The sequence below is a fragment of the Accipiter gentilis genome, chromosome 17 (assembly GCF_929443795.1).
Source record: "Accipiter gentilis chromosome 17, bAccGen1.1, whole genome shotgun sequence".
Classification (NCBI taxonomy): domain Eukaryota; kingdom Metazoa; phylum Chordata; class Aves; order Accipitriformes; family Accipitridae; genus Astur; species Astur gentilis.
The window spans coordinates 28,292,483-28,315,818 of record NC_064896.1 but is presented as its reverse complement, the minus strand read 5'-3'; the positions used below and the strand labels follow the sequence as shown (position 1 = coordinate 28,315,818).

The 23,336-nt window shown below is 50.0% G+C and overlaps 1 protein-coding gene across 10 annotated transcripts; it reads left to right on the top strand.

The window, feature by feature from the left end:
- Positions 1–28: 28 nt before the first annotated feature.
- On the top strand, positions 29–20,880 carry RAB3IL1 (RAB3A interacting protein like 1). Of its 10 annotated transcripts, XM_049819699.1 has the most exons (13): positions 2,003–2,139; positions 4,121–4,172; positions 6,660–6,894; positions 7,409–7,504; positions 9,098–9,175; positions 9,802–10,017; positions 12,065–12,184; positions 13,415–13,543; positions 13,658–13,770; positions 14,672–14,695; positions 16,584–16,683; positions 17,674–17,740; positions 18,192–20,880. In XM_049819699.1, exons 2-13 carry the CDS (start codon positions 4,159–4,161, stop codon positions 18,272–18,274), a joined length of 1,275 nt encoding a protein of 424 aa, XP_049675656.1. In that variant the 5' UTR covers positions 2,003–2,139; positions 4,121–4,158; the 3' UTR covers positions 18,275–20,880. The 10 variants fall into 10 exon arrangements, 9 of the variants coding, with proteins under 9 accessions (XP_049675655.1, XP_049675653.1, XP_049675651.1 ...); XR_007508435.1 differs by lacking the exons at positions 2,003–2,139; positions 4,121–4,172 and adding an exon at positions 29–255 and having other exon boundaries at positions 16,584–16,759; positions 18,192–18,211; XM_049819694.1 differs by lacking the exons at positions 2,003–2,139; positions 4,121–4,172 and adding an exon at positions 34–255.
- Positions 20,881–23,336: the final 2,456 nt, after the last annotated feature.

The following is a 23,336-nucleotide window of genomic DNA, read 5'->3' as shown; positions in this document are numbered from 1 at the left end:
ATGAGGCAGGGCAGGGCTGTAGATGACACTGACACCCAGGAGAAGCTGGGACAGGGAATTGCTCCCTGTGTAGTATCTACAGCGGCGCTCTGCCGTGGATACAAGGATCACCATGTCTAACTTGCCTGCCTTCGGCGTTGTGTCTGGCAGCGAGGCAGAGGATGGGGCAGCTGAGACCAGCGGGTCAGCTGCCCCTGTGTGCGAAGGCTCGGAGGGGATACCGCTGCCTGGAGGAAAGCCCGGGGCAGTGGCAAGGTAGGATGCAATGGGAAACGTGGGGGAAGGATCAATCTGGAAGACACACTCTGAGGGTGGCCTGCGAGGGCAGGGGCGGGTTTTGGTCCAATGGAGGCACTGTCACCAAAATTGCAGCGCTGTCAATCCGGAGGTTGTTGTGGGATCTGCTGTGGGACTGGGGTAACAGCAGGAATGTTTTGCCTATTTTTGTTCCCAGCAGGCAGACATGCTCCCAGGGACAGGGACGATGTGCTGTGCGCTGCCTGGAGCACTTGCTAGGGAGGTGGGAACCCCACAGTGACAGTTGTCTCTCTGCCTATAGATAATGCCCCAGTGAGAGGGTGAACTTCCTAGAACCATAGCTCCTCTTGATTTCAGTGGTGGGCTGTGGAGTGGATTGGGCATTTCCCAATGCCCCAGAAATCCCCTGGCGCTGACCCTTTTTGCCTTTCTGTGCTAGCAGAGCAGAGCAAGTGAGGAAAAAGCTTTCAGGATGAGTATGCCCTGGGCAAAGGGGCTCCTCCACACACAGGTGGTGATGCAGGGGGGAGAATGGGTGGACAGAGAACGGCGTGTTCCTGCTGCTTTGCAGAGAGGGTGTAAATCAGTGCAGCCACGTGACTGCTCTCATCTACTGGGAGAGCTGCCCAGCTCCCTCAGCCTCCTGGAGACAGTGAGTGGAAGGATGAGCTAGGTAAATATTGGAGCCACAGCATCCAAAGTTCAAAGCTCAGTAACAACGAGACTGACTTGTCTCATTCATGTAAGGGTATGGCAAGCCCAGTGCTTTCCCTGAAAGCCAAGTTTAAAAATCCTGGTCCAGTCCCACTGTTGCCCACCACTAAGAAGCACAGGACTTTCTTGCCCCCAGCCAGGTTACCCCATCCTTTCACCTTCCTGTATATTTTCTTTACATCCCAGGCTTCCCCACTGAGCCCCCAGAGCTGTCTTAGTAGAAGTCTGAGGGCATGCTCCGTGCCAGGGAGGAATGATGTGTTAACAGGGAGCGCGAGGGTGTTATCAGCTGCTGGTACCAGATTGAATCCCTGGCTGAGCACACACCTTCTCCCAGGGCCCCTCCAGCTCTGCAGGCTGTAAATCCTAGTGACATCCACTCGCATGCAGCTGCTTCCCTTGTACCAGCATCGCGGCAGGGGTTGCCTCTCCGCAACCTCCGCTTTGTAGGAAGGCGTCTCGCTCACCCCAGCGCAGAACATCTCTGAGATCGTGAGTCAGGAACCCCAAACCAGGACAGCGATTCTGAGGTTTGTGTTTCTTATGCCTATCCCCTTAGGCCTTTTAGAAGGCTTGCAAACTCCTCCACTGAATCATAGGTCTGGAAACATTCCTGGTTTTATTGCTGAGACGGGAGACCGGCGTGATTTCCAGCTCGGGCAACCGCAACTCTAAGGAAAACACAAACTACCGTGAGGCTAATAAAACCATTACACCACCGAGGGGACGGAACGCCAACCCCACCACACCACCACCCGCCGGAGCGGCTCCGGGCTGCCCACGAAGTGGCCTGCACGGCCTCAAGGCCGCGAAAGGAGCCGGGCTGGGCTCCAGGACCCAGTACTGTCCGCTCCCGGGACACGGCGACAAGGGGCGACACAAACCCCCCGCCATGGCTTCCCGCCCTTCTCCTCAGGGGGCGGCATTGCGCAGGCGCGCCCCCTGCCGCGCAGAGAGGCGCCGGGATCACGTGGTGTGTCGTCTCCCTCCCCCCACCCCCCCCCCCGCGGGCGGGCGGCGGGAGCGCGTCCTTCAGGCGGTGCCGCAGCGCCGGGCACGGCTCCGGCTCCGGGCATGGGGACGGCGGCGGGCGCTCCTCCGCCGTGAACAGCAGCAGCGGCGGCGGTGGTGGTGGTGCCGCCGGTGGGACCCAGCTATGCGGCGGGGGTACGTCCGGGAGCCCGGCTTTTCGGGTCCGGGAGGCTCAGGGCAGCGGGGCCGGGCCGGTGTGTGGGGCGGGGGTAGGCGGCCGGGCTCTGTGGGCCCGCGGCGTCTGGTGGCCGGACATTCCCTTCCCTTCTCCCCTTCCCTTCTCCCCTTCCCTTCTCCCCTTCCCTTCTCCCCTTCCCTTCTCCCCTTCCCTTCTCCCCTTCCCTTCTCCCCTTCCCTTCTCCCCTTCCCTTCTCCCCTTCCCTTCTCCCCTTCCCTTCTCCCCTTCCCTTCTCCCCTTCCCTTCTCCCCTTCCCTTCTCCCCTTCCCTTCTCCCCTTCCCTTCTCCCCTTCCCTTCAGGCTGTCGTCCCCCCCTCAGCCCCCGAGCCTCACCGCCTGTGCGTGCGGGGACAAGGGCGTCTTCGTGTGGAGAAGCCGGGCTGAGTTTCCCCTTGGACTTCCATTGGGTTTGCTTGTTTTGTCGTTAACACCTTGCGTCCCTGCAGCCCAAAGCCTCGGTCTCCCCTCAAGGCTCTGCGGGCGTGTGTTTGTGCGTGCAGTTGTGTGGAAGCGGAGTAAGGAGACGGAATAAGGGGATACCGTGTCCCCCAGCAACCCTCAGGAAGGACACAGTGGGTGATTGCTGTCTGCTGAGGCAAATACAAGACGTACAGATTGCGTGCTACGCTATAATAAAACGCTACCATATGCTTTGCCAAACGCTTTTGAGAGGCACGTTACCGAGCCCCTGGCGGGGCGGTGAGCGGGCTGTGGACCGATGCCGGTTCGTGGCGGTGCGGTACGGCAGCAGTCAGGCTTCTGTCCTGATCGGGATGGAAAAGTCAGGTCCCCTTTGCAAGCTGGAGGGTAAGAGTTTAACCTGGACAGACCCACAGGTTGTTCGTACGGGAAATAACCCTGTCAGATCAGCACTGCAGGAAACATGTGGGGCCCGCTGGAAAAAGTGCAGATCCTGCACATTTTTTTTGCTTTTTCTACAGAATCCAACTTTAGAAGGTTGTGGGCTGTTGCTTTTGGTTTTTTTTAAGTTTGCATTTCTTGTGTCAGTGTGGAACCCTTAGCATATGATACATTTTTCTGAGGAAGAGAGCTGCCAATCAGACCAGCGATAGCAAAAGTGTGCGAGTGTATGTCGTGGCCCTTTGGTTTCTGGGGGGTGTGTGTGTGTATTTCAAAGCCCCAGCTGGACACTGGAGATTGGGGCTTGGCTGGGCAGAAGCCAGCATAGCCAAGGCTTTTGTGGGGATTTTGTTTGCACAGCGTGGAGAATGTACTATTCCGTCATGGAAGATGGGATGATTTTTCAGGATAGGTTTTTAGGTCCCTTGGCATTATGGAGTGTGGGTGGGACTGTTTCATTCCTCCGTGTCCTCTAGTTTTCTTCCATAACGTGTGGAAATACACTGGAATACCTGTCTCCCAAGACAGCTTTCCTTTGAGGACTTGAAAGTCATAAATAAACAAAGTTGTTTTTTTCTTCCTGTTATGTATGGCTTAGATTGGCTGTCTTAGTAGTTTAGAGGACTGTGGAAATGTCCCTTTGCCTTGCTGCTGCTTTATTTTTTTTACTAGCTGCTTGGTTTTGAATCCAGCTTTTCCTCTATGCTCTGCTTTGTTTTGTTGGTTTTTTTCCTTCTGATCACAGAAGCTGGAGGTGCTCGATCTGGCTGGAGCCCTTCTGGTGTGTTTCCTCTCTAATACGGAAGAACCTGAAGAGATGTGTTCTCTGCAACTTACCCTGTCTAATCTCAAAAAGTCCACAGCAGACAGGGCTTCCACTATGCCACCTGAGAAATGGTTTAACTGTTGGACAGACCTCTCTGTTTGGCATGTTTCTCCTGTTTGGTGGCAAATCCATTGCAGAGAACCTCTCCTGATCTCTGGGATGAATTGGTCTTGTTATGTCCCCAGCTTCCTGTAATGGATTTAATCCCTTCCTTTGGGTCATTCTCTTGCTCGATCCCTCTTTTTCCTTAGTGTTTGGAGCCTTTGGAGACCTCCTCATCCCGTTAGCGATGTCACTGTTTAGGTAAGTGACCCATGTTAGCTAATCTTGACCTTTCTAAACCATTTTATTTCTTCTGTGCTGTTCTGCCTTTCCTTTAACCAAACGTGCCAACAGAGCAGCCTAACTGGATGGAGTAGGCACTACACGCTCTGGACACCATGTAGTTTGCACTTGCGTGCTCTCTTGCACCTCAAACTGTAGATGCCTGCCCGGTCTGGGAGTTGCCGTTGGTCATGGCTTGGTCCGTCAGGCATATCCCTCTGTGTTTGCGTATGTTGCTTTTTATCAAGCAGTCCCAGCGTGCTGAATAGCTCAAGATGAATTATCTTTGCTTGGAGGCACTGTCTGTCCTTTTTCCTTTAGCCAAAACTATTTTATTTTCCTGCCCTTTCCCCAACGCACCCTTCTACATTATTTTCCACACTTCCAAATTAAGTAGTATCACCAGGATAAGCATCTCCTTCTAGATCTTCCAGGTGAATGTTCAGTAAAACCAGGGGAAGTCAAGGGGATGCCAGTTTGTTCCTGTCCTTTCCTACCTTCTTAGCACTGCTGTGTGACCATCCTTCTGGTGCTCGTTCTTGTTCAAGAGAGGTCAGCAAAATCTGTGATACTGACTGCATGTCCCCCACACCCAGTTGTGTAGTCAAAATGCTGTCCAGTTGGCATGGCATGGCATCAGGGATGATCTTGTGCCCTTCATCTTCCAAGGTTTCAGGGAGTTTTCCGTGTGTGCTTTTCCACGTGCTTTCCTGTGGTAGCTGAGCTGAATTAGCTGGTAGCTGCTGCTTCTTTCCCTCTTTGAAAGATGACTGTGGACAACTGTTGCTCATGGACAGCTTTGCGGGGAGGGGCAGAAAGGGAGCAATTTGAGTAGAAAAGGTGGTAGCACCATGCTGTTGCCAGGTGGCATAGCCTAGGAGAAAAAGGGCTTGTTAGTAGTTGAGCCTAATGGTTTGTTTGACTGCCTTTTGTGTTTGGGTGAGATGAAGGAGAGCAAGGCTCTTTTGAGCTGCATGTGGCTGAGGAGATAAGCCCAGTCGGTGCTCTGCTATGCAGTATGGGGCTGGAGTCAGAGCAAGGGGGAAGAGTATGCCCTGGTAGGGCAAATTCAGGAGAGGAAAATACGTAGATTGGGAAGAGGGAAGAAGAGAAAGTGAACCTAACCAAAAGAAGGTGATAGCTTCTTGCAGGAGAAGGTAGTGGGCAAGAAGCAGTAGCCAGGAGGAGTGTGTGGAGGAGGGACTGGTGCTATGCATGGAAGACAATAGCACCACAGCTCGGCCGAGGCTTGTGACCCAGAGATAACTGGCAGCAGGTTAATCTGTAGTGCAGTGTGTGCATCTTGCTGAGTGGCTGCACGTGATAGAAAGCTTCCATGTGTGCAAGGCTTGATTGTGCTCCCACTGACTTCAAATGGCTAGTGACCATGTGAGGACAGTTCAATGCATGAAGAAGGTGTGGTATACAAGTCTATGTTTTCTTCTCATAAGTCCCCAGCAGCTGCAAAACCTGCTAAATTCATCAGCCTCTTCCAGGGTCTGTGTTAGTCTGTTGACAGTTGACAAAGCCCTACTTGAGCACTGGGGAACAGTGTCCTGGGTGACTCTTCTGGTTTCCTCTTTCTAGAACATCTTTACTTGCCAGCCACTGAAACTAAAAAATAGGGCTTCATCTCAGGTCAGTGGAAATACACTGTTTTAGGCAGGACTGTGGAAGACTTTGGTGGGAAACCAGTAGGTTAAAAATAGATCCTTCCTCTCTGAAGCAGGGATGAGCGGGAGAGGAAGGCTGGGTTTGCAGTGGAGGGGATTAGGGTCTGTATATTGCTAGGGAATGGGAGAGCTGTACTCACTTTTTCCTGCTACTCTCAGTGTCTCTGAACTTAGGTCTACTGGGTGTATACTGGAGTCCTAAACAAGCCAGCTGCAGTCTGTTTCTCTCTGACAGGAATGGGATTCCTGGAGCAGCTGTCTTCAGTTCTCCTACTTTATCCTGAGTTAATGGTATCTGGGACATGCTGGTTGAGAAGGGTAAAACCAGGAGTTACTAATAGTGTTGCTTTACCTACTAAGTTTTGTGTGTCTAGAATTATCTGTGAGGGAGTACTCACTGTTGAGAAACCAGCCCTTCTTAAAAGGAGTGCAGGCTGGGCATCTCAAACTAGACTTGGTGTGATTCTTAAAGATCCCAGGACAGGAGCGGAGATTTCCCCCAAAGTCTTTATTTTAGACCATCATCTCCTCTTCTGTTGCTGGTCTGGAAACAATCCATGCCAGAAGAGTGAAGCACTTCAATAGGGAGGCAGTGCCTGCATGCAGGGTAAAGGAACTGCTGCTGCTGAGCACAGAGCAAGTCCTCTAAGACAATTCTGGCCTCTTCGTACACCATCACCCTCCCTGCCTCACTGCAGTGCTTGTCAGAGGCTGGAGGTGGATGTGTTGCGAGTGTTAGAGGAAGGCTGTGAATTGCCCCCATATAAAGTTTCACTGTGCTGGTACCCCACAGTCAGGCCAATTTTGAGGAAGACAGCCAGAATCAACCAGCTGTGGGACACTGGAAGACACTAATGCCATCCAAAGGCAGCAAAGAGGAGCCAGAGACTGGATGCCAGGATGCTCGAGGTGTGGATGAGACCCAGTCCACTGAGCAGCTCAACATGTCGCGTCTACGCAGCTCTTCAGTGGAGATCCGTGAAAAGGGGTCTGAATTCCTGAAGGAAGAGCTGCACAAAGCCCAAAAGGTAAGACCCAGAGTTTGTGAGAACGCCTGAGGATGGTGGTAGAGATTTGAGCAGTGGGGTTTTTCCTAGAGGTGGTACTGAGGGGAGCGGGGTCTCAATGTGGCTGTGCCGCAGTCTGGAGCAGGCAGAAGAGGAGAGAGATTGAGCTGAGGTGGCCATAAGGTGCTTTGGAGCAGGACATCAGTTGCTAGGTTGAACCAAAGCCCCTGTGCCAACATCCAAATCAGTCCTGGAAACCTGCTGCAGAAGGCAGCTTGAGGCAGGCAGTGCTTACTATGGAGCCTCCTTGCTAATGGCAAATGAGCAATTCTAGCCTGAAAAGCCTGTGACAACTTCTGGAGGGATGCCTTTGGCAACATGGTGCATGGTACGGAGTTTAGCGACTGGAGTCTTGGGCTGGGAATCCATGCCATGGTGGGGAGGAAAGGTTGTGATTGACAGGTGGGAGCAGGCAGGCATCAGCACCACTGGAGCCTGCTATGAGCTTATGCATCCCTCTCCGTTTCCTCAACAGGAGCTGAAGCTGAAGGACAAAGAATGCGAGAGATTGTCAAAAGTCAGAGAACAACTGGAGCAGGAACTAGAGGAGTTAACAGCTAGCCTATTTGAGGTACCACCCTCTTCCTTTTCCCATCATTTCTTAAGCTAAGCTTACATCCAACTCCTTTAAGACAGGCTTTCCCTGAACTTCCAGCCATCTCCTCCCACAGTTTCCTCCTTCCCCCTGTTGTTCTTTCCCACTTGGAGAAGCAGAGCTGGGCAGTGCTGCAGGCAGAGCCTCAGAGCAGGGGCTTGTACCTGCTCCTGGGGAGTGTTTGCTTGCATTTCTTTCCCCTTCTAGCAGCTGTGGGGTGGCATAAAAAGCACAGTAGTTATGGGTTTGTACGTCTGGTAGGAAAAACAGATGTGGGGTTGCCTGTAGCTGGAGCTAAGCATAGCTCCCTGTCCCTCTCCCATGCCTGCTCTCTAGTCTGGACAGCAGCTGCTGTGTAATAGAGATGATTCCCTGGCTTGTGTCAGCCCTTGCTTGGGGTGGGAACAAGCTGGATGTCCTCATATACTCTGCTCCAATGAGTGTTCAGAAGGCCTGTTGGTTGGGTTTTTTTGGTTGGTTGGATTTTTTTTGTTTTGTTGGGGTTTTTTTGTAATATGATTCTTGCCAAGCTCCATCCCATTTAGCAGCAGCTCTAATGTCTGGATCTGACTGGGCAGTGAGGAAAGCCAGAGCCCATCTGTACCTTTGAAACACAGGCTGGTGCTGAGTGCGAGGGCCAAGAGAACATCCCCCTTCTGGAAATGTAGCTGCCTGCATTCAGGGTGAACTTAGTGATAAGTAGCTGAGGGCTGTCCCCCTCCTGTGGTGGCCTTGGACAGACTGCTTCCAGACAGCGTTGCGGGGAGGCTCCAGCTGGGACTTGCACCGCTCCCCTCTTTCTGTGGGAGATGCTTTTAAGCTAGCCTTTACCATTTGGCCTCTGCCTGAGTTACAGCTCCTGCTGTGTTGCAGCCGTGCCCAGAGCAGTGAGGGTTGGCCGCTCCACAAGGGACGTGGGAGCAAAGTGCAATAACAAGTCAGGCAAGAGCAGTGACCTCACCAGTGGGGAGCTAAGACATGGAGCGGCAAGTCTCAATCAGGCTCTGTGCCACAAACAGCAATCAGTGTCAGAAAACAGTCCAGTGATCAACCAGCAAGTCTGCAGTGACAACACAGGCCTGAGGTCAAGTCAGGAGGCCAAGCTAGTGAGCGTGAGTCAAGGTCAGAGTTGCAGAGGTATTGGACTGGGCACAGACACAGCTGCTACACAGCTGCGATGCAGCACAGGTGGGTGCTAATGTTAAAGCCTCAGCTTTAAAGCAATTCCCAAGGGCAAGGAGGGGCAGGCCTTTGCTTCTAGCTTGCTTCACAGCAGCCCGTATCAGTGGAAGAGGTGACCTTGGACTCAGCTAGCTAAGAACTCTTTAATTTAGCCAACTACACTCCTAGAAGGGGGATGCGCTCCAGGCTCTGGCACTGAGAGCCTTCTCTGGGAAATTCTGGGGGAGGGCTCTTCACAGCTGACAGAGTAAAACCCTTGGATGTGGCAGTGATATCTGTCCCCCTGCTTGCTTGCCCAGAGCATGTGATATGGCAGAGCTTTGGCCTGTCCTGGTGGCTTCATGAGTTGGGGCTGCAACAGGCAGACTAAAATTCTCTCTGGTCCAGGAAGCACACAAGATGGTGAGAGAAGCAAACACTAAACAGGCGGCGTCAGAGAAACAGCTGAGGGAGGCACGGGGGAAGGTGAGAACTGCACTCTCTGTGACTTGATCTCTGTGCTAGGTTGGTGCCATCCCTGCCCAACCATGGTGCTGTCTGTTGCCTGGAGGAGAGTAAAGTGCCTGCAGCTCGGTCTCTCTGAGATGCTGCATTTGCTCTGTTCCCTCTCCAGCAGACGCTGACTGAGGGGGGGAAAAGGCATCCTTGCAGTCTGCTGCTGATCCAGCTCCCCTTTGAGAAATGGATGCCAGGGGAACCACAGAGAAGTGATATGCTGTTTAATTGCCACAGCTGTGGGGATGGTTAGAGCAGGGAGCTGGGGAGTTGGAATTTCCTGACAAGGCTGCATCACAGGGCTGCTCAACTGGTTTATTCTTAAGGATAGAGAAATTTCTTCTGGGTTATTGGGTCTAAAAAGAGCTTGGAGCAAAATGTGCTCAGACTGAGGAGCAGAGGGGTGGGTTCCCAAGTAGCTGCAGTTTAGCCCTCTTTAAAATTCTGGGTGATGGTGGGCATTTGAGAGAATGGGGACAAGGCTTCAGGACTGGGCTTGTAGCTGATTCCCCGTGGCTTTAGTGTTTGGTGGGGTGCAGCAAGCTCAAGCTCAGCTATTGCTGAAGGCACTGTTGACTCTTGCCTTGTCTCCTCAGATCGACATGCTGCAGGCAGAGGTAACAGCTCTGAAGACGCTGGTGATCACATCCACACCTTCCTCTCCAAACCGGGAGCTGCATCCTCAGCTCCAGAGCCCTTCTAAAGCTGTCTTCAGAAAGGGCCATGGGCGAAACAAAAGCACCAGCAGCGCAATGGTCTCAGCTGCCAGCCAGAATGTGACTCCAGAGCCAGTCAGTCATGAATGCAAAGAGGTGGGTGAAGGCCGTTCACTGCATCGGCCTTAGAACCACTGCTGTCACTGTGCTCAGGGAGGTGTGCGGCTTCTGACTCAGACTTCCTGGAGAGCTCTGTGGTTTCAGTGTTGGGAGAAGCTGTCTGTGCAGTAATCTGGCTTGTTCCCTAAATTTGTGCTGAGGCAGGCTCTGGAGGGTTTCCATTTGTGGAGATTTCCCCTTCTGGGAAGCACGTTCAAGGCTGCATCAGGACAACTGCTAGAGGAAGCAGTTGAGGGATCCCTGGAGGGCATGGACAGATCCAGGAGTTACCACTGCTGAGAGTGGATGTCAGAAGTTGCTGAGGAGAAGCCAGTTGTTCTGCTGCATCTTGACAGTTGAGTCCACTACCTGCTCTGGTGTGATTTGCTGTTGTTTCTTCTCTCTGCCTAGTTTGGCTTAGACACCAGGACACCTCTGTCAACTTGTAGTCTCTGTCACTTGTTTTGTGTTCTTGGGCATGTCACTGTTGTTCTTCTTTGCAGAGTGTATATTTAATTAATTATATTTAATTCCTTCCCCACTGGAAAAAACTAGCTAGAGAAGCATACAAGGCATTTGTGAATATCTTTCAAACAAACACTGTTTAATTCCTTTCGGTGATCCTTTGATAGTCCCCCATCTGCTGTGACCGTGGGTGTAAGTAAGGTTTTTTCCTGCTAGTAGGACCTTTCCATCTGGGAACTTTCCACTAGCCAGATGTGTACACAGCTGTCCTGGGGAGCAAAAAGGAGGCAGCTTATGGCACTTGGTCAGGAAGAATGAAAATGAGTGAGAATGTGGTGGGGGATTATGTCTCCCTAATGATTTTTTGGAGCTGTGGCATCTGTCATGAATTGTTGAGGGAACACGAAGGCACCTGGTCAGTTGGCTTGTGTGAGAATGTGTGCAGAAGGGCCGGGTGTAAAATTAATACTCTTACCAAACAGGACTGTGCTGGCAACACTGGTAACGTCTGCTTTTGGCAGTGGATTCAATGAATGTGCCTTGTCAGCTTCTGCATAGTGCTCTTGTTGCTAGAGTTTGGATGAAATGCTTCAGGCAACATTGACTATAGCCGTTGTCCTGAGACAGCAAGAGCAACAAGAGATGAAGATCTTTAACTCTGTTTACAGGCAGAGAGGAACAAAGCCTATGTCAGAAAGAAAGCCAAAGGAAAAATCAGTTAGTAACTCTGAAGGCCTGATGCACTGGTTTCTCTTGGTCAAGCAGGGAACAGTCCAGATACACTGGAAGTTGGAGTCAAATGTAGTCAGCTAGAAGCTGCTTTGGGGGCCAGGAAGAAAAAGGTTTTAATCTTTTTAAGGTCCTGTGACCTCTCCCAGTGCTAACTATTCCTCCAGTCAGAATAGAGGAGCTCCAAACCGAGAGCTCAGTTCAGTGAACCACTGACTATCCTGTAGAAGTTGCCCTCTGCTTACAGCAAGCAGAGATAACTTTTGCCTGCTGGGTAGTTAATTTTGCTGTTCTTGGCTCAGTCTCAGCAAATCTCGTGTTGACGATCTTTAGAGAAATGCTAGCTCTTGTAAGTGACTGCTTGTTAAAGATTTGGACCTGTCATTTCTTTGTGTAGGTAACTTCCACATGGTGCAGATATCCTGGGGCTTAAAATCCCAGGGCTACGGCTTCCAAAGTGACTAATAATTTTATATATCAAGGGTGGGGTGGTTTTTTAAACTTGTTAATTTCTGTGTCTCAAATTCATTAGTGGCCTATGTGAGAGGTGATAAAAGGGAACCTGGCATTCAGAGAGTTGGTGCTAGGTGCTCTATGGAAAAAACGTGCCCCATCTTAAACGGAGCCTAAAAATGACAGAATTTTTGTTCCGTTTTTGCACCTCAAGCTGAAGTCAAAAGGTGTGGCTTGTGGCCCTGTGATGTCTTAAGCAGCATGCTTAGTGCCCTGGAAGGGAGGACTTGAGGCTTTCTTTGTATCTTCTGTTTTGTCTCATGTTTTTTACCTCCCTTTCTTGCTTGTCTCTCTAAACCTTTTCCTTCACTGTCTGTCTCTTCCACTGCCCTCAAAGTCTGGGTTACCTGCTCTTCTCTCTCTGCTCCTTTGTATCATCCCTGGGAAGGCTATCCACATCACCTATGAACCAGGCTGGCAGGCCTTGGGAGCAGATGCTTCCTCATCCTTGCAGCAGGTAACCTTTCTGGACAGCACTGGGGAGGGGTGGGACCCATCTGCCTCTCACACTTCCAGCCTTTCAGTTCTAGATTGCTTTTATGCTAACCCCCTTTTTTTTGTTTGTTTGTTTTGTTTTTGTGTGTTTCTCAATTTGTTTTTCCATCTTGTGGCTCTGAAGCTGTCTCCTGGTAGCAGGTGAGCAGTCTCCGTAGCACAGAGCGAGTATGCTAGAACCCAGACCTTTTTCAGCTTTATTCACTTATGTTCTTTGTGTTGCTCAGCAGGGTTTCTTTAGTTTTGCTTTTCCTTTCGGCAGCTTTAACAGGATTTGCTGGCCTTTTAAGGAGATGCCCTGTCAGTCAGGTTGGTGGTTCTGCTATGATCCATCTGGGGTTTAAATGTCAGGTCCCAGAGAGTCTCCAGGACTGAAGTATTTTCAGCCAGACAGGGATGGAGAAAGCAGCCTTCCTGCTGGCTCAGGGGATGGGAGCAAGCTCTGTCCTGGGTCCCTTTCTACTGAGCAGTGATAATGCTTTCAAGCCCACCTGTAAAAGGCAATAAGCAGACATTAGAATAGGGAAAGCTGTTCCTACTCTGAGTTCTCTTTGAGAGAGCTCCTTTCCTACACTCAGCTTGCCTCTGCAAGCCTGTGTGGCTGCCCAGTGTTCCCATTACTTCTGCGACTCCCCAAACACCAGACTTCTGGGCTTGGAGTGGTCTTTAAAGGGCTGGCATACCCTGTGAGCTCATACTTGGGCTCACTGAATGTAGTCCTGCTGATGGCTGTTTATTAATATTTCCAATTCATCCTTTTCTGTAGCAATCTTTTCCTTACAGAAGGGTTCTGCCTCCTGTGTCCTGAGTGCCATTGCCACTGTGCTTTGCCATTCAGCTGCTATTGTCATTCCTGCTACGGGCTGAGTTGACACTTGGTCTCTTTGGTGTTGTGCAGTGGCTTTCCTGCAGCAGAGGTGCTGCCCTGTCCTGGAGGAAGACGGGATAGAGAGGTGCCTTCAGGTTTCTGGCAGAATAAGTCCAGTATGGCTGTGGTAGTGTGGGTGGGGGATGAAAGATCCTTGGAGAAAGCCAGCTTCCCTCAGACACTTCTGTGATGTCTGAGCCTTTCTAGTTGCCAAAGCAGATGTTTTTAGTTAGGTTACCTGGATGGTAAGAGATACCTTCTGATATGGTATCTCTCTCTCCACCCACCTTCCTTCTTCCTGCTCCTCTTGGACATTTGCTGCAGGTCGACTCCATTTTATTTGCTGAGTTCCAGGCCTGGAAGGAATCTCCAACTTTGGATAAATCTTGCTCCTTCCTGGACAGAATTTATCGAGAAGATGTAGGACCTTGTCTGGACTTCACTAAGCAGGAGGTGAGTGCTGGAAAAGGAGGACAAAACCTGTGCAGTCTGGCAGCGCCAAAGTTGAGCCTTTTATGGAGGTGTCCTCTGCACATTTGTATCTGCACTCATTTCTCTTTGCTGCAGCTGTCGGAGCTGGTGCGAGTGGCTGTGGAGCAGAATACACTCACCATTGAGCCAGTTGCTTCCCAGACATTGCCTGTGGTGAAGGTTTCAGCAGAAGAATGTGGTGGGCCAAAGTAAGGAACCATGCTTATGCTCTCGTCCTCTCTTTGCTACTGGTCTTTCCTGTACCGTCTAGTGGACTTTGGCCAGGCCTTGCTCAGTCAGTTGAGTTGAACAGTTGAAAGGACTCAGCCGAGTGTTCTCCTAGCCTATGATCAGTGGTAGTTCAGCTCAACTCTTCACATGAGGAGGGGAATTACCTCGGCTGATGTACTGTAGTTGACTATTTTTGGGGGATAACCTAGTGATGTGTTAGTGCCCTTGGCTTGGGAGAAGGTTTTGGGTTTTTCCCTTAAGGTAGCAACTTGTTTAATGTTCTCTGAAGGAGTGTTTGTGCATAACCTAGGGTGAAAGGATTAAGTCAGAGCTGCATTCTCATGTTCTTGCACTGTGTGAGGTGTGAACTCGCCTTGCACTCCTGACCTTGCTGGTGCACCAGGTGGGCTTGAGCCTAGGTCAGAAGAGATCTCCTTTAGCTGCATATCATCTTCCCCACCTGATGTTGGTCACCTTGCCATCAGAATTTGGGCTATGACTGCTCCGGAGCTTGTGTGACTGTATCTGATGTGACAGACAACTTGAGTTGCCTCAAAGAAGAGGAGCACTAGCAGGAGTGACGTGATATTCCAGACGAAGATAGGGGATTTTGTTCAGCTATTGAATTTAAGTTCAGTCAGGGCTCTCTCTCTGTTCTTCCCTCCCTTACCTTCAAGCAGATGACCTTCTAAGTGAGGGTGTTTGTATAACAGTAAATGCTGCTCACATGCAGGTTTCCTACCACTCTTTTCTGAGTTTTCTGTCATCTCTAGGCAAATTGTTCCACGAGTATGTGTCGGGCCTGTTCCAAGAACAACCCATCCTGTGTTTATCCTTATCGGTTTCCTTTTGATTTTTTTTTTTTTTGTGTCTTCACAGTGGGTTCCGGTCACAAATTGTAACGTAAGTGAAGTATTTGTTTTTCAGTCAGTGATCAAAGATATCTAATCCATTAACAAGTTACTAACTTAGTGCAATTTAGCAGCTTTGAGGCTAGAGGTGAACTAAGCTAACTTCATAACCCTGTTTAATTTCTACCCAGACAAGATGGTAAGCAATCTTGCTATTGGCAATAAAGGACCCAAAAGGAATTTGTTCCCTTTTATTTCCCAGATGCAATTTTTATGGCAACTTTGGACATGCTGTGAACCAGGAAGCAGAAAGCTGGGGTACCTGTGCAAGCTGGGACCTACCAGACCTACTGGTCTGTACCCTACTGTAAAGACCTCAGTGCAACAGTTTGAGGAGTCTGGACAGGCGGGGACCAAGCTGGCCACTATGTGACATTGTCTATATAGCATCAGAGCAAAATGCTGGCCAGGAGGTGCGAGGACAACTGGCTTTCATGATAGCATGTCTGGCAAAGTGCCCTGGGGTGTGTAGAGTGCTGACGGGCAGGTGTCCAAATGCTGTGGTTTAGGTGACTTCTAGCTACAGTTGTCATGTAGATAGCTGGGGTTACACCAGATGGTATCAACCAAGCTAAGAGTGACCAGCAGTAGCCTCTTTTTCCAGTGCGCTGCAATGCTCAAATTTAGGACCTCTTAAAGGTATCTCATTTACAAAGGTATTGGTCATCCTGCACCTCCTGAGGATTTGATCCCTGAAAGTTGTGTTAATCATTGGGCAACAATTACTTCTCATTGCTTCTGAACACTAATAGCCCATGCTTCTACTCTTAGCTAGTATTTGCCTTGATAGCAGTGGAAAGCAAGCACAGAGACATGCTCAGAAGCTCTCTGAAACATCTGCTCTTGTGTGTTGTCATCTTTCAAGGCCCATGGAGCAATTTTTTGCAGCTGGGGAGTGATGTCCCTCTTCCCACCACGCAGGCACTAAGTCTCTGGGCAATGTGGTGGTGACTATGCAGCAAAAAATTCTGCTTTACTGCTTTAAGTGGTGATGAAGGAAGGGTAACTGGCTGGCGCTGGGAACCATTTGTCTTGCAAATAAGGGAAGGAAATGGCAAGAAAATCGAGGCATGCTTCACCCTTGCTGATTACATCTTTTGATGGTCTCCCTGGGAACTGAGCTGTCTTGAAAAGACTATTTTCTTCACTCAGTCTGAAATCTTCTTACAATTGTGAAGCCAAGCTTCTTCCCTCTCTGCACAAGAAGGGATTGGCTTGTTCTTAGGAACTGCGAGCCTTATCCAAAGCCCCCTGAAGTCAGTACAAAGTCACTCCATGTGGCTTCAACTAGAGTAGCTTCAAATCAAGCCCAAATTAATTAGTAGGAGCCTAGCATAAAGGCTGCAGTGTGGCTTGTTTTGAGTTCTCAGCATGAGCAGATTCTGCTCAAATGCCAGTTTTACCTCTTTTGAGACCAGGTTTGGGCCCCAGCCAGAATGTTTGCATCTCATCAGGAAAGCTGATACACCTGAGCAGAACTCCTTCAGCAAAAGCCTTTCCTGGGACATGGAGGAGATGTGCAGAGACCAGATGGCAGTTGTTATACTCTGCTCCAGCCTCACCTCTTTAATATTTTCTGTGGTTTTGTCTTGGGCTGTCTGCCAGGGAAGGGGTACAGCCTTGGTTTGCTTGGGCATGGAATAATTCATGGTTCCAGATATTTAGCCTACGGTCTCCTAAACTTGCCGTTTATGGAATCTTTCTAGGAGCAAAAGGCTCATATCAGCCATGGTTTTTTAATTCTTCATGCTGCCTGACACAGGTCTGGCTTCTGAGCTCCCACTTCTATCTCTTTGGAATAGTCTTGCGGTTGTTGAATTGTTGTGCTCTGCTCTGCCACCAGATTGTTGAAGGCTGAAGTGTTTTTTCTTTGTCTGCAGGAAATGTGCTCTAAGTGGCCTCCCCAGGACCTGCAAGCACCGCATCATGCTGGGGGATTCTGGGAATTACTACTACATTTCACCATCCTGCAGGGCCAGGGTGAGTCCTTCACCTTCTCAGGGTGCCTCAGCCCTCCAAAATTGTTCCAAGCCCTGAGATGGAGGAGCTCTTGAGGGTAAGCCCTCAAACTAAGACCTGTGGGGCTTGAGTTTGTTCCTGAAGTTGGGGTGGCTCTTGGTCAATGACTAGGGTGCAGGTCTCCAGCCCTGCCTCAGGCTCCAGTGCTCTGCCTTGTGTTCCTTCAGTGTGTTTGCTTTCCATGGTTTGATTCAGGACAGGGATTCGATTGTTTTGCTTTATTATTATTTTCCAATTTTCCTTTGTAAAACACAGTAATTGTCTGCTCTTTAAATGCTGGCTCTTGTTATTGTTCCAGTACAGATCAGTGACTCAAATGGTTATGAGAACAAGCTGTCCTTTCTTTGGAGGGAAGGGAGAAGGTGAATGATTTGTTAATGTTGCTGTTGGGGCTCTGATTCAATGGAGCATTTTAGAAATTTATTCTTTCCTGGATTGTGAATCAGAAGAGCTGATCCTGCAACATGTGGCAATTTCTGAGACAAAAAGTTGTTTTTGTGCATGGATGTAAGTTGACTAATTTTCATCACTTGCACCAGAGGACTGTGATGTGTCATGAATGCCCTTATGTCCCTGCACACACACTTTCTGCTCAAACCTTTAACTCCAAAGATTTTCATTCAGTTGGAGAACAGTGCTCTTTGAAGGAAGATCACAGACTTTGCTGCTACATTAAGTAGTGATCACTTATGTCTCAAATCTGCAGTAGATTGGAGTTCCTGTGCAGTGTCTCCTGGATAGTGCAGTATCTTGGGACGGGATTGCGGATGCTCAGAGAATGCTGACTTTTTTTTTTTTTTACCAGCTTTCTTCCTATCTCTTTCCATCTGATGGTATGTAGTACTATTTCTCAGGTGCTGAATACTAAGAGCTCTCCTGCTGGGTCCTGTGCAAGCCTCTTGACAGGCAAAGCAGTTCTGTAGCTGACTCCTTTTTCTCTCTCTCCCTCAGATCACAGCGGTGTGCAACTTTTTCACATACATTCGCTATATCCAGCAGGGCTTGGTGAGGCAGGACGGTAAGAGAGGGTAGTAGCTGGCTGCGGGGGCGGTGCTGTCTGTGGGATGTTGGGAGGAATTAAGAGGTCCAATTCAGCATGACAGGAATGGGGCCAGCTTGGGGTACCCTGAACTCCCTGTGTCTTTGAGGAACAGTTAAATGGCAAAAGAGAGGCATGAGCGGGAGGAATAGATGCACCCATTCTGTGCTCCTCAGCTTGTTGGGAGCATTTCCTTGGAGTGGAACTGTTAAGGGGTAACATGATGGCCCGCTCCTGCTGGACCATCCAGCCTGTCTGCTTCCCTCACTTCGGGGATGAGACTGGCTGGGCTGCGCTGAGAGCACAGCATAACATGAGGTGGTGTCCAGCTATGCCTTGCTTACTGATTTTTGGTTGGGTTTTGGTTTTGTGGGGTTTTTTTCTTTTTTTTTTTTCTCTTCCTCTTCCCTACTCCCTTTTTGCTTTGCAGTGGAGCTGATGTACTGGGAGGTCATGCGGCTCCGGAGGGAGATGTCTCTGGCCAAACTTGGGTTTTATCCCAGTGAGATGTAAGCGGAGGCCTGAGCATGGAAGGAAACTGCTCCTGTATGAACGGCTTGTCAAACGTAGTCTGCCAAACAGATTAATGCAGTGCCTCTCCTGCAGTGGGCCTTACTCCTCCCCACCCTCCCTCTGCCTGAAGCTGATCAAGGAGCAAGAAGCACAAGTTCCACCTTCAGCTGTCCCACTTCTCCAACTGTGACTGGAATGCAGCTGCCAAGCTACTCCCTCAGAGCTGGGCTGGCCCTGGCTGCTCTGGGGTGGCTGTCTATAGACTGTCCTCTATGGAGTCTCCTATATGCAGTGTATATCCATTTTTTTAAAAAACTTTTGTTTTTATATGCAGTCTGCTTTGGCATAGTCTGAGGGCAGCCCTGTGCAAGGCAGGAGTCCTGGACCTTCTTTGTATGCAAGTCTTTCAGGACAGATGCTGGCTGTCTGTCCATCTGTTCCACTCATCCTTTGGGGTGGAGGGTGCTGTGCCCAGCTGTACAGTTAGGTCCTGCTGACCACTTACTCCCCGAATGGCCCTGTAAATGCCAGCAGCATGCAATAATCTTATGGAGAGCCATGAACAGCCTGTTTCCAAGTATTTCCTTGCTCCTTTTAAAGGAGCCTGCAAGAGAAGCTTTCTGCCAACTGAGTCACAAAGAGGGATTTGTTTCTGGTTTTAGCTTGCAATTTGGCACTGGGTAATCCAGGCTGGGGGAACAGCCGGAGCAGAGGCCGGAGCTGTGCACCTGGGGCCTTCGGCAGAAGAAAGCGAGCAGGGAGATTGTGTAACTCACAGCTGGCCATGGCTTGGCTGCAGTCGGTGCAGGATGTTTTCTCCTGGTCTAGTGAATCTGCTGCAGTTGTCACAGACAGATGTGGACCTTGACAGGCAGTGCCCTGTGACAGTCCTTGGTGCAGAAGTCCTTCCCGCATGGTGCTCTTAGGTACAAACCTCACCCACAAACAGATGCCTTTGAGCTTTTCCTGCTCTAAGGGAGCTTTGGGCAGTACTGTTCCCACTGTTTAGATGGAAACCACAGTCCCCGGCTGGGTTCTTTGTCTCCAGGAGGAGCACGCCCAGGCTGGGCACTGTCTTGAGGCCCCGAGATTTCCTCCCCAGTATTACATGAGATCTAGAGATTCATGTGCCCTGGGAAACCCAGCTTCTCCTGGGATACCATCTCCAGTGAGGAGATTTGAGACATCTGTGTGTGGACATGAGGGATGTGGCTGCAGTTCCTGTATGCCTCAAAATGTGCTGGGAAGGATGTCACTAAAGTTGTTGGAAAGCAGAGGCTTGCTACGGCTTGGGCTCAGGCTCAGGCTTGTCTGTACGGAACTGTGTTAAAGCCATGACAGTGTTTTGTAGCCAATTTAGCCTTTTTTTCAGTGACTGTGGAATCAGCTCAGCCACCACCCACCCTGGAGGTTTTGTCTTGCATGGCATTTCTGCATTCTTGACTGCCCTGTCACCCTGTCCCTCTGCCATCATCATAACTCCCTTCTTAGCAATTTAGTGCCCAGAACCAGATCACCATCCTCAGCTCCATTAAGTTTCATCCTTTCCTGGGAGATGCTACAGTAGGAACTCTATCTTCAGTGGAAGAAAATTAACTGAGCTGCTGTGGTTTTGTCCAGGGGAGGGAGGAGTAGCCAGGGAAGACAATTTGGTTTGGAACCTAGTACAAGGACAGATCCACAGCAGATCTGAGAACCTTCTGTGGAAGACCCCCATGAGCACAAGCTTTCCTGTCACTGAGCACACTTACAGTACGCTGCCGAGTTGCTCCTCAGGGGACTCCTTTCCTTATAGCTATATTGGCATACGGTATTGTTTGCCAAGGGTTAGTAGCTAAGTGAAACATGAGTCGTCATCCCCTGAGCTGGGAGAACACATTCCTGACAATACATACTAACTTTGAATCCACCTCCTTCAGCTCAGGAAGGGCTGACCTGCGAGTCCAAGTTGTTTCCACCCCACTTCTGCTTTTGCTTCCCACGGCTGGGTGCCCCAACTCACACTGGTTACCCTGGCTAGATGAGTGTGTACGTCTGCTACTGTTCACCAAAGGAGTATGTTTCAAATGTGGAGTAAAAGCCTGGGAAATATATCTTTGGGTAAGAGTCTGGCTGGGTCTTGAGCTAGTGATAAACCTGTATCTCTTTTGGTGGTGTCTGCAGACTTGTAGCAAGTTGACATCAGCTTTTCCAGAGGAGAGAATAGAAATGCTTTTTCCCAGCTGCAAATTTCAGCTCAGGTAAATTCTATCCTTGGCAGTTTCTCCTTGTATCTGTTCCCCCTGACCTTTTGATCTCTACATGTCATCATGTGCCATTAGCTGCTACATTGCACAACAGACGTGGCTGTACTGCAGCACTGGGAATGAGATGATCTCTATGTAGGAGACGTTTTGGTTTGTGGGATTATTTTTTTTCCCCCAGTGTCACTTTGTAAAGCACTTTGAGATGAAAGGAATTAGAGAAATGCATTGTATAAGGTTGTCTTACATTTGAAACAAAGCAGAGAGAACAATTTGTAAATTAATATGAAGTCACTCCGTTAACAGCGGGATGGTTGCACCCTGCTCTTTAATAAAGGAAAATAAACATTTGTTATTAACCTCTCTAAAGGTCTAATTGCAGTTGTTGGGTTGGTTGGGGGTGTGTGCTCGGTAGCCAAGAGAAAGATCAAGTTTGGCTGGTATTGTGGTCTGTGCTTCTCTTGCTGCTGTGTGCCCTAAGGGACGGGGTTTTAATGCTTTTCTTCATCAGTCTGCCCCTCCTGTAGCTGGCTGCTCCCTGACTTCACCAGGGGACTAAGTGACAGTGTTTTAGTAGCAAACAGAGTTTTATCACAAGTATTTCTTGTGACAAGGCAGGCCTGTGGGGTTCGTACTGAGCAAGGCTGAGTTCTCTTCCAGCTCTGCTGTGGTGTGGTTCAGTTTACTGGCTTGAAGCATTGCGTGGGATATGCTGGCTGTCTCGAAGGCTGGTTAATTCAAGGATTTTCTTCCTTCCTCTTGCCTTGCAGGGCTGAGCAGTCTCCTGCTTTTCCTATCAGCAGGTGGAAGGAGAACTGAGAAGTCAGGGAGAAGTCAGACCTGCCAAAGGAGAGTCCATGATCCACAGGATCCACCACTGCCTTTCAGAAGCTGCTGTTACCAATGGGCCCTTAGTGGTGTAGAGTGAATGGTTCTCTTCTCTGGAGACTTTTGGATCGCAGACTCTTCTTTGGCCGGTCTTCCCTTGGCTTCGTGGGGGCCTGGGGCTTTGGATGCAAAGGCAGGAGCTGGCAAGCATGAGTTGTAGCGGTGCCGGGAACTGAGCTTGGTCCTGTTGTTCAGGTAATTTTCCCCTGCTTTTAGCTGCAACTTGATTTGAAAAAGGCTCCTTTTTCTTATTAAAAAGGTAGGTCCAGCTCCTGTGGGCCCTTTCTTGCCCTTTATAGAAGGAGAAGGGGGACTGTGGCTGGATTCCCTCGGCCCCAGCCCCTGTGCAGCTCTCCAAGCCACAGCAGAGGCAAGCACAAGTGAGAGATGCCAGCTGGTTGTGGGCACAGCGTGTGCCTGCCCTGCAGCAGTGGCAGCTCTCAGACCCTCCAAGTTGGGAAGCTGGGTCGCTCTAGCTTCACTGAAGTAACTTTTCTCTCCTCCTGCATTTAGCTGTGGATATTAACACGGGAGATCTCTTGCCATCATCTCTTGGTGATGGCAGTGGAGGGAAAAAGGCCTTTGGGAAATGAAGCAGAGATACAGCCAGAGCAGAAAACAGGATTACTGGTTCTGGGACCTGGGGCTTCTCTTAGACTAAAGGTAAACTTGCATGAGGATGAGTAAGAGAAAGACTGGTCCCAGGGAACCTTGTGTCTCTGAGTGAGGCAGGGTGAGTGAGCGGTGCTGAGGTTCTTCCCAGCATGGGACAACGAACCTCTGAACCCCCATGGGCTTCCTCTGGATTCGTGCTTGAGGCAAGGGTGGTCAGGCCTTTGCCATTTTTCTTGTTTGCATGCAATCCTGAGATCCAGTCGCTGACACTTGCTGTGACAGCGTGACAGAAACATCACCATAACCTTCTCCATGCTGCGTTTAAAGCCAGGAACTGGGGTCCTGCGTCCTCCCTACTCAGAGTGCCCCGAGACACTTAGCCAGGCCCCCAAATCTCCTTGTTGTTCTTTTCCCTTTCCGTTCCTCTGTAAACATGGGCATTATTGCCTTTCTCTGATGGGATGAGCTGTTGCTCTCAGAATTCCCTGTCCTGCTCAGGTTGGTGAGGGTCCGTAAGCTTATCCCTGTCTGGATTCATACTCATTGGCAGTACTGTGCCTTATTCTAAAGTGATGTTCTCATTTTTCAAATAGTGTTTCCATTTAATAGGACGAGTCATCTAGGCATGGAGAAGGAAACCAACTGGTGCTGGCAAGGCAGGAACAGAGCGGGTGGTGGGTGCCCGTCCTGCCCATGCCCTCGCTGCCAGCACTGGAGTAGAGCAGGGGTGGGAGCGGAGGGGAGCTGCCGCCAGAGACACAACAAATCCCCCTGGATGGTTTGGGGCTTCAAGGAGGGGATAGCAGGCAGCTGCCAGGGCCAACAGCAGATATGATGGAGTAATTAGAAGGGCTGTCCTCCTGCCAAACTCAGAGCTGTGTCTGTATGTCCCTTCCCTGTTGGGTGCGGAGTGAGCTGTTTGTGCTCAGGTGACTGTAAAGTTGCTCCGTGCTTTTTGGCTCCTGAGCTAAGCAGCTATGTTTTGAATTGAAAGCTGTCGCCAGAAAGGGATATAATTTAATTTTTTTTTTTTTTTTTTTATTTAGGGTGCTCTAGATTCTGTATTAAAACGTAATACAAGAATCTTTGCAAGGGAGAGTAGCCTCTCCTTTTCTCCGGAGCTTTGGTCCTACCCTGTGCAACATGTTCATGCAGCCACAAGAGGGCACAGGCAGACCAGGCAGGGACTGTCCCCCCTCGCTGGTCACCCTGCGAGGATGGAGCATCTCCAGGGTCCTCCCTCGCTTCTGCTCCTGCCTCTGAAGGCATCCCACCTGCTGACTTGTCTTCTGCAGCCTCTTCTTAGGTGTATTTCT